The sequence below is a fragment of the Engystomops pustulosus genome, chromosome 4 (assembly GCF_040894005.1).
Source record: "Engystomops pustulosus chromosome 4, aEngPut4.maternal, whole genome shotgun sequence".
NCBI classification, from domain to species: Eukaryota; Metazoa; Chordata; class Amphibia; order Anura; family Leptodactylidae; genus Engystomops; species Engystomops pustulosus.
Window position 1 is genome coordinate 220,506,750 of NC_092414.1, and position 11,236 is coordinate 220,517,985.

Below are 11,236 nucleotides of genomic sequence, written 5' to 3' on the forward strand. Positions count from 1 at the left end.
ATTGGTAGTTGTAGCTTTGTCCTCAAAGTTCAGATCTATCAAAATATATATTATGTGACAAGTATTTTGAAAAAATGTATCTAGTTATTCTAAAGTTGACCATCCTGGGGGAGAGGTGGAGGAATCTGATTTTTATCTATTAACTACATTAAGTGTAACCCAAGGATGAGATGAATAGTAGCTGACTCTTCTCTTTGGGGGCTAGTAAAATATAACTCTCACATATCGGGGCTGATGTAATGTGAGTCCCCACATTTCACACATCAGGATTAGGTGTAATCTCATACATCGGGGGCTGGTGTAATGTGAGTCTCAACCTCTCACACATCGGGGGCTGGTGTAATGTGAGTCCCCTCCTCTCACACATCAGGGGCTGGTGTAATGTGAGTCCCTCCTCTCACACATCGGGGGCTGGTGTAATGTGAGTCCCCTCCTCTCACACATCAGGGGCTTGTGTAATGTGAGTCCCTGCTTCTCACACATCGGGGGCTGGTGTAATGCGAGTCCCCGCCTCTCACACATCGGGGGCTGGTGTAATGTGAGTCCCCTCCTCTCACACATCAGGGGCTGGTGTAATGTGAGTCCCTCCTCTCACACATCAGGGGCTTGTGTAATGTGAGTCCCTGCTTCTCACACATCGGGGGCTGGTGTAATGCGAGTCCCCGCCTCTCACACATCAGGGGCTGGTGTAATGTGAGTCCCCGCCTCTCACACATCGAAGGCTGGTGTAATGTGAGTCTCAACCTCTCACACATCGGGGGCTGGTGTAATGTGAGTCCCCGCCTCTCATACATCGGGGGCTGGTGTAATGTGAGTCCCTGCCTCTCACACATCTGGGACTGGTGTAATGTGAGTCCCTGCCTCTCACTCATTGGGGGCTGGTGTAATGTGAGTCCCTGCCTCTCACACATCTGGGACTGGTGTAATGTGAGTCCCCGCCTCTCATACATCGGGGGCTGGTGTAATGTGAGTCCCTGCCTCTCACGCATCTGGGACTGGTGTAATGTGAGTCCCTGCCTCTCACTCATCGGGGGCTGGTGTAATGTGTGTCCCTGCCTCTCACACATCTGGGGCTGGTGTAATGTGAGTCCCTGCCTCTCACTCATCGGGGGCTGGTGTAATGTGTGTCCCCTTCCTCTCACACGTCAGGGGTGGTGTAATGTGAGTCCCCGCCTCTCACACATCGGGGGCTGGTGTAATGTGAGTCCCCGCCTCTCACACATCGGGGGCTGGTGTAATGTGAGTCCCCGCCTCTCACACATCAGGGGCTGGTGTAATGTGAGTCCCCTCCTCTCACACATCAGGAGCTTGTGTAATGTGAGTCCCTGCTTCTCACACATCGGGGGCTGGTGTAATGCGAGTCCCCGCCTCTCACACATCGGGGGCTGGTGTAATGTGAGTCCCCTCCTCTCACACATCAGGGGCTGGTGTAATGTGAGTCCCTCCTCTCACACATCAGGGGCTTGTGTAATGTGAGTCCCTGCTTCTCACACATCGGGGGCTGGTGTAATGCGAGTCCCCGCCTCTCACACATCAGGGGCTGGTGTAATGTGAGTCCCCGCCTCTCACACATCGAAGGCTGGTGTAATGTGAGTCTCAACCTCTCACACATCGGGGGCTGGTGTAATGTGAGTCCCCGCCTCTCATACATCGGGGGCTGGTGTAATGTGAGTCCCTGCCTCTCACACATCTGGGACTGGTGTAATGTGAGTCCCTGCCTCTCACTCATTGGGGGCTGGTGTAATGTGAGTCCCTGCCTCTCACACATCTGGGACTGGTGTAATGTGAGTCCCCGCCTCTCATACATCGGGGGCTGGTGTAATGTGAGTCCCTGCCTCTCACGCATCTGGGACTGGTGTAATGTGAGTCCCTGCCTCTCACTCATCGGGGGCTGGTGTAATGTGAGTCCCTGCCTCTCACACATCTGGGGCTGGTGTAATGTGAGTCCCTGCCTCTCACTCATCGGGGGCTGGTGTAATGTGTGTCCCCTTCCTCTCACACATCAGGGGTGGTGTAATGTGAGTCCCCGCCTCTCACACATCGGGGGCTGGTGTAATGTGAGTCCCCGCCTCTCACACATCGGGGGCTGGTGTAATGTGAGTCCCCTCCTCTCACACATCAGGGGCTGGTGTAATCTGAGTCCCCACCTCTCACACATCGGGGGCTGGTATAATGTGAGTCCCCGCCTCTCACACATCGGGGGGCGGGTGTAATGTGAGTCCCCGCCTCTCACACATCAAGGGTGGTGTAATAAGAGTCCCCGCCTCTCACACATTGGGGGCTGGTGTAATGTGAGTCCCCGTCCTCTCACACATCTGGCACACATCAGGGGCTGGTGTAATGTGAGTCCCTGCCTCTTACTCATCGGGGGCTGGTGTAATGTGAGTCCCTGCCTCTCACACATCTGGGCCCACATCAGGGGCTGGTGTAATGTGAGTCCCTGCCTCATACTCATCGGGGGCTGGTGTAATGTGAGTCCCCGCCTAACACACATCGGGGGCTGGTGTAATGTGAGTCCCCGCCTGTCACAAATCAGGGGCTGGTGTAATGTGAGTCCACGCCTCTCACACATCGGGGGCTGGTGTAATGTGAGTCCCAACCTCTCATACATCGGGGGCTGGTGTAATGTGAGTCCCTGCCTCTCACACATCTGGGACTGGTGTAATGTGAGTCCCCGCCTCTCATACATCGGGGGCTGGTGTAATGTGTGTCCCCGCCTCTCACACATCGGGGGTGGTGTAATTTGAGTCCCCGCCTCTCACACATCGGGGGCTGGTGTAATGTGAGTCCCCGCCTCTCACACATCGGGGGCTGGTGTAATGTGAGTCCCCTCCTCTCACACATCAGGGGCTGGTGTAATGTGAGTCCCCACCTCTCACACATCGGGGGCTGGTGTAATGTGAGTCCCTGCCTCTCACACATCGGGGGGCGGGTGTAATGTGAGTCCCCGCCTCTCACACATCAGGGGTGGTGTAATAAGAGTCCCCGCCTCTCACACATTGGGGGCTGGTGTAATGTGAGTCCCCGTCCTCTCACACATCTGGCACACATCAGGGGCTGGTGTAATGTGAGTCCCTGCCTCTTACTCATCGGGGGCTGGTGTAATGTGAGTCCCTGCCTCATACACATCGGGGGCTGGTGTAATGTGAGTCCCCGCTCTCACAAATCAGGGGCTGGTGTAATGTGAGTCCCCGCCTCTCACACATCGGGGGCTGGTGTAATGTGAGTCCCAACCTCTCACACATCAGGGGCTGGTATAATGTGAGTCCCCGCCTCTCACACATCGAGGGCTGGTGTAATGTGAGTCCCCGCCTCTCACACATCGAGGGCTGGTGTAATGTGAGTCCCCGCCTCTCACACATCGGGGGCTGTTATAATGCGAGTCCTCATCCTCTCACACATCGGGGGCTGGTGTAATGTGAGTCCCTGCCTCATACTCATCGGGGGCTGGAGTAATGTGAGTCCCTGCCTCATACTCATCGGGGGCTGGAGTAATGTGAGTCCCCGTCTCTCACACATTGGGAGTTTTCATATCATATAATATCATATAATATAACATTAGAAAGCTCCTATATATCAACCAATCTGACCCCTCAAACCATCAGAAACGGCTTTTAGAAAGATTATTAACCCCTTGAGATTTCTTAAATACCTGTGCAAGCAGTTTACACTAGAAAGAAAGTACAAAGTCTGATAGATAACTGGCAGAAAGCCCTAAGTAAATGTGCCCCTTCATATTTTTATCCACTGTGAATTCATTCATATTTTTGATGGAGGGATGGATGGTACAAGCTCCGGGTGAATTCATCCTTTTGAAGTTATCTGAATCAGTATCTGTATTTTATGAAAAGCTTCCTTAAAGTCCTTGTTCCTCAGGGTGTATATGATGGGGTTAAGCAGTGGGGTCAGCACAGTATAAATCAGGGACAAGACCTTACTCAGGGTCAGGGATTCTCCTCGTGTTGGAAACATATAAACAACCATTAATGTCCCATAAAATATAGAGACGACAATGAGGTGGGAGCTACAGGTGGAGAAGGCTTTATGTCTTCCGGTAGTGGATGGGATCTTCAGGATGGTGATGACAATGTACACATAGGACGTCACTATTATTATAAACGGGATTATCACAAATAAAGATCCTGATATAAGACTCTGGATATGAATTATGGATATATCGGAGCAGGAGAGCTGCAGGATTGGTTCAAAGTCACAATAGAAATGGTCAATGACATGTGGTCCACAGAAATACAGGATATATATAGAAATAAAATAAAATAATGCACCCAAAAATCCAACCAACCAAACAGCTATAACAAACACCACACAGACATTATGACTCATGATACAGTGATAACGAAGGGGGTAACAGATGGCGAGATACCGGTCATAGGACATCACCGATAGGAGGAGACATTCCGAGCACTCAGAGGCTGCAAAGCAGGAAAACTGTGTGATGCATCCGATGAGAGTGATAGTACTTCCTCCATACAGGACAGTGTGAAGAAGGACGGGGACAATGTCTGTGGTCAGCAGGAGGTCACACAATGATAGCTGTGTAATGAAGAAGTACATGGGGGACTGAAGGGTTTTACTCACTAGATACAAGACCATGATAAGAAGGTTTCCTGATATTGTCCCACAGTATAGAAGAACCAGGAGGGAGAAGAAGGGAAATGTGAAGTTCTGAAGATTGGGAAATCCCAGAAGAAAGATGGAGGTGACATTACTTGGCATGATTACTTGGTTGATTTCATTTTTTTAATGGCTACAGTGGAAAAATTGCTAATCTGAGATGTGAAATGAAAGTACAGTTGTCATTGTTTGTGTCCTCATTAATCATTAAGTTTTCACATAAAACATTGTGTACTTACCTCACAAACCAACCTGTGTAAGCGTTTTAGAAAATATTAATTTTATATGCATTCCAATTACACAGTCCAAAAAATATCACATCTACCGCCAAGATGAAGGTTTGTAAACCCAGCACACTGACATACCGTTGTGTGCCCCCTCTGGGAGGATCTGATCTTCTTTTGGATTCTTAGGACCTTGTTTTTACAAAAAAAAGGTTTTAAAAATTATGCAAATCAGCCTGAGGTGTTCTGGGCTCCATATATGGAGCCCTTCAGACTCATTTGCATAGTTTTTAAAACCTTTCTTTCTTAAAAACAAGGGTATAAACGTCTACATGAAGAGCAGATCCTGCCAGTGGGGCACACACCAGTATGTCTGTATGTTGGGTTTACAATCCTTCATCTTGATGATAGATTTCCTTGAAAATTGATGTACATGTAATGCGTTGTATTGTGTTTTATATTAAACAGAAAGTTTAAAAATATTCTTGTGTTTCATGTTAGTGGATATATATTCCCTTGGCTGAGACCTGGCAGGGACAACTCTGGATTCAGAATGAGGTGGATCACTATGGAAGCAGTTGGGTCCTTCAAGAAATTGTGAGAAGCTCTAGTTTCTTAGTGTGTGGACATGGTCACCTGTATCACTGCTTTTCCAATAGATGTTAGATCGTCCTTAGTCTGAGCTTCACTTACATCCTTTAAAACAACATTGGTTTGAATAAACTAGTACAAAAAAAACAAGATGAATGAAAGCTTTACTGTCACTGACAACCCAAGAATGGACCTTCTGCTGTGACCCCTGACTGTGCTGACCCCTCATCTCACATTTCTGGATCCTATAGTTCTGGTAGAATTATCCAACTCTCAGTTTCTCAGATCCTATAAGAGATCTGCATTTTCCATCCATGACTATAGTATTTTAGCCTTTGATTTATAGGTATAAAGGGAGTAGGCCTGTAGTGATGACCCCCCCCCCCCCTCAACCTAGAACATGTCCTATGCTCCCTGCTGTAGTGTTGTCATGGAGGTCAGTACAGATGAAAGATGTTGTTATATATGAGGGCTGGATCATCCTTCTACATGTGTGACCCTGCACCATATAGTCCTTGTGAAGGTGTGAGAGAAGGGATTGGACTGTGATTTCTTTGGACCCAATTGTATATTTATGATCATCCATGGTCTGTACTGGGGACACGGCATAGACAGAATGCTAGCAAGATGCACAGTACTTCAGAATATAGGAATGGAGTGAAATTAGGAATTGAGGAAGACTCCACATACAGGAAATGACTTTGTGATATAATATCTTATACCTGTGGTGGGTTGGTAGCAGATCATCCCATGAAATGATATTGTGTATGGACATGTCCAGCTGAGAGGAAATCTAAGGGAGGACACAACTCCACTGACTGTAACTGTCTGACAGTAAGTAGTGACCTCAACTCTGTATCATAGTGATATTAAGGATAAGACCCTAGAACATGCTAGAATATGTATACCTTTATGTGATCCCAGAGAGGACTCCACCAGCCTCCCCTGTGTCCAAACCTCATGTATGAAGAAAGTCACCTGAGATATAATATGTAGGGAAATTAATATATGAAAAGCAATATACAATGGGTAGAAAATAGAAAACATTAGGGCAATCAGTACTTATATTTGTGATATGGGGATTGTTATGATGATACGTTCAAACTTCTTACTATTTCTCACTATTTTATTTAAGGTAGAATTGACAAAAATATTGGTTTGAGAACTTTGTGTAAAACACAATTAGCTACACAATAATTATTGACCTTCTCAGGATATAGGAAAGACGTGAACATATGACATATTACGTAGAGTAGGTCTCTTCCACGTGCCAGGTCTTCTCCTCAAGTAATGGACCAAAGTAAAATCTCAATAGTATCTCAAATTCTATCATCTCACCATCAAGACCAAACAGCGCCATACAGGACATATATTGCCCTTGACCATATGTGCTGCCAGGTTCAACCAACATCTTACTTATGCCTACTCCTGGCAGAGTAGTAAAAAAATTCCAGACAGTAGATTTTTTTACCCACTCCATTTTTTTTATCCACTTGAACACTTTGATCCTGCCCTTGATGCCCTCATGCTTTTTGGGGCCTCCAGTGTTTCTATAACAGGTCTGACCGTACCCTCACCTCCAAACTATGTTGCTGCCACACCAATGACACCCATCCCACTTCCTCTGAGCCATTCAGTCTATAACATCCACTCTCTCCTTTTTTGAATTCACGATACCTCAATATGACACCATAATAGGGTGCTCACCAATCTATACTTTTGTGGCAGTAAAGCATTTGTGGTGATATAGACAACGTTATTATCTTCAGCAGCCTTTATTTATCAAAGGAAAAAGGGATTTAACAGCTCAACATGGTCTTCATGTAAATCTTTTCCATGTGCGAACGGTGCCCAGGATCCAGAGAAAACCGAGCCAATTGTGGTGGACGTAGTGAAATGAAGATATGATCCAGCACTCGTTAGACAGTGGGGCACATTTACTTACCCGGCCCATTCGCGATCCAGCGGCGCGTTCTCTGCACAGGATTCGGGTCCGGCTGGGATTTAAGATGGTAGTTCCTCCGCCGTCCACCAGGTGGCGCTGCAGCGCCGAAAATAATCTTAACGCCCCGGAATGCACCATCCCATAGAAGGTGAAGGTGAGCGCTCCCCAAGCGACACATTTTCGGTTTTTAAATGCGGCGGTTTTTCCGAATACGTCGGGTTTTCGTTCGGCCACGCCCCCCGATTTCTGTCGCGCGCATGCCGGCCCCGATGCGCCACAATCCGATCGCGTGCGCCAAAAACCCGGGGCAATTCATGTACAAGCGGCGCAAATCGGAAATATTCGGGTAACACGTCGGGAAAACGCGAATCGGGCCCTTAGTAAATGACCCCCAGTGTCTTTTTAAAAAAAATCATTCAGGTGAAGTAAGTTGCTCAATAAGGAATCCAGACTTAAGCTGCTGTGGATGGAGCTGCTACTGCTCCTCCCCCCCCCTCCCCCCCCATCTCCCCACAGCAGCCATGGCAATAGTACGTGAGCGATGACTGCCAAGAATCCCCCGGTCAGACCTGACAGAGGATCGACATTGGCGCACATAGGCAGCGGCCAACTGTGTGCACAGTATTTCTCTATAGTATGCCAGTTTTTTCTCCCTCTCAGCAGTAGCGAGGGTCCAAGAGGGTGGAGAGCCAAAAGTCATCCCTATGCCAGATGTTGACTATTCGGCTGTCACTAATTAGTTCCTCCCCTATGTGACTTTGTTTGCCCAGGTGTAGAACTTCGTGACACTGCTGTACCCCGCACATGCGGTATGATGGAGCAGCACTTGTGGAGGCAGACGCTGACCGCAGGAGCAGCAGTTTGACAAAATGGAGGAGAAAGCAGCGTCTCTTGTGGTTGTTGGTGTGGCTGAGCGGGAAACACATTCACCCAGTGGGCTATAAAGGACATGTACTGGCCCTGACCGTAGTTACAGCTACATACGTCCGCGCTGCTGTGCACCTTAGGGACTGTCCCACTTTGGTGATGGGCTGGCACAGCCTCTTTGGAAAAAAAATTGTGGCTTGGAAAGGGAGGGACTGCAGTACCAACAACTTTGACAAGAGCATGGTCATCTTCTGCACCTTCCCTGTCACTGCTACTCTCCTCAACGTTGTCAGTATGCACAGCCTGCCTATTGCACGAAGCAGAGGTTGTCTGCCCCATCTCTTCACTTCCAAGCATTTGCTGACTGTCCTCAAAAACTTCATCCTCGCTGAATAGTGGCGCTGAGCCCAGACCACCTAGTAGCTCTCTGGCTGTGGGAAAGGAACAGGACTGAGGCTGGTTGAGGACAGGTGAGGGCCGCTGACCTGCTCCTGGTCCATGCCAACTAATTTCTGTATCTGACAAACCCACAAACTCTTGGCTGGGGTTGTCAGATGTTATATTTGAGGAATTGGGTGACCTAGTCAACCAATCAAAGACCTTTGGGTTGTTGATCAACACACTGCCACTAGATGACAATGGCAGTTCTGGCCTCACAGAGTCACCCCTGCTGTGACGTCCCCTTACTGTGCTGCAACCTCTTCCTGGTCCACCTACCACCTTTCTGACATAGTGGTTAATCAACTGGGTGGATTTGACACTTATTTGTTGCTCTCAACTTTAGCAACAAAAAAGTGTTGGAATTTGCATTATACAGATCCCCCACAATGGACACCCTGTAATTGGAGCGAAAATCACTCTATAATGTACGTGGATTTGACACATAAATCTTGCTCTGAACTTTATCTACAAAAACTATTGCAATTCACATTATACAGATCCCCCATAACAGACACCCTGAGATTGGAGTGGACTTTACACTGATTTCTTCCTCTTCACTTCAGAAACAAAAAAAAAATTGCTATTTGGAGTATACTGAAGCACAAGAACTGACACCCTGGGATTGAAGCAGAAATCACTACAGAAAGTATGTGAATTTCACACTGATTTCTTCCTATTACCTTCAGAAACAAAAAAGAACTGCTATTTGGGGTATTCATATCCCCAAAACGGACACCCTGGGATTGGAGAAGAAATCACTACATAAAGTATGTGGATTTCTCGCTGATTTCTTCAGAAACAAAAATAACTGCTATTTGGGGTATAAAGATTCCCCCAAAATGGACTCCCTTGGAGCAAAAATCACTACTGCATAGTACAGTAGAAGCAACTGGACTCTACAGGCAGCACATGAAGTGTGAAGTGCTGAGATTAGAAAATGGCTGCCCTTTTTATAGTCTTTGTGACATCACATAAGCCTGCCGGTGTTCCTTTCTCCTTCCAAGAGTTCTCTGCCCCATGTAACACGTTGTACCTATGCCCATTTTGATAATAAATGAGGAATAAACAAAACTTTGTTCCCACGAATCACCGTAAACTTCGGCTTTGTGACAAATCAAATTTTTCCTGAAATTTAAACCAAAGTTAGAATCGTTAGAATCGATTCGCCCATCTCTTCTCATGACGGTTCAGGTCTGATTACATGGTGTGTTTATACCATATATGGTCTGAAGGTCTGACCATGACTAAGGACTGATATTTTTCAAAAACACGTAGGTCTTGAGACTTATTTTGATAGAACAACCTCCTGGAACCTCGACTTTTGTTTGATTTTTAAAGAAAAATGAAATAAAAGACCTTTAATGATTTTATAAAACAGAAACTGTCTTACGAGCCCTAGATCACATCACTTTTAGGTTGCTTTTTTCTCTTATTCGAAAGCTTCAGGAAAAAGGACCTTTAGTACTGACCTGTACCGATAAGAGAGATAGAAGCCTTTGTCTCTGACTGTGTCTCTCCTCTCCCTTAATTTGAAAGACATGTGAGAATAGTAGTAAAGCACAGAGGGAGAAAAAAAATCTTAAAATCATCTCCAAAGTCTATAGATAGGTAAAAAAGACAAAAAAAAATTACAAACCAATTACAAACCAAATTGTCATCCTCAGAAAGAAAGCTTAATCTTATAAAAAGCTTCTTTGATATCTTTGTTCCTCAGGGTGTATATGATAGGGTTAAGGAGTGGGGTTACCACAGTATAAATCAGAGACAGGACCTTACTCAGGGTCAAGGATTCTCCTCTTGTTGGTATCATGTAAACAATAATTATTGTCCCATAAAATATGGAGACCACAATGAGGTGGGAGCTACAGGTGGAGAAGGCTTTATGTCTTCCGGTATTGGATGGGATCTTTAGGATAGTCATGACAATGTACACATAGGATGTTACTATTACTACAAAAGGTACTACAACAAATGCAGATCCAAAAATAAGAACATGAACGTGAATTATGAATGTGTCGGAGCAGGAGAGCTTTACTAGAGGTTCAAAGTCACAGAAGAAATGGTCAATAGCATGTGGTCCACAGAAATACAAATTACTTATAGAAATAATATAGCTCAATGTACCCAAACATCCAACTAACCAGATCCCAATAACAAATATGACAGAAATTTTTTGACTCATAATAGAGTGATAATGGAGGGGGTTACAGATGGCCACATACCAGTCATAGGACATCACCAACAGGAAAAGACATTCTGAACACTCTGATGTCGTAAAGATAGAGAACTGAATGAAGCAACCAATGAGAGGGATAGTACTTCCAGCATACAGGACAGTGTGAAGAAGGACAGGGACAATGTCTGTAGACAGCAGGAGGTCACACAATGACAGCTGTGTAATGAAGAAGTACATGGGGGACTGAAGGGTTTTACTCACTAGATACAAGACCATGATAAGAAGGTTTCCTGATATTGTCCCGCAGAAGATAAGAACCAGGAGGGAGAAGAAGGGAAATGTCATGTTTTGAAGATC

The 11,236-nt window shown here is 46.3% G+C and overlaps 1 protein-coding gene across 1 annotated transcript; it reads right to left on the bottom strand.

Annotated features, from left to right (window-relative positions):
• Positions 1-3,804: 3,804 nt before the first annotated feature.
• Positions 3,805-4,737, bottom strand: LOC140128672 (olfactory receptor 11A1-like). The gene has a single exon (XM_072150372.1). The coding sequence runs from the start codon at positions 4,735-4,737 to the stop codon at positions 3,805-3,807; it is 933 nt and encodes a 310-aa protein (XP_072006473.1).
• Positions 4,738-11,236: the final 6,499 nt, after the last annotated feature.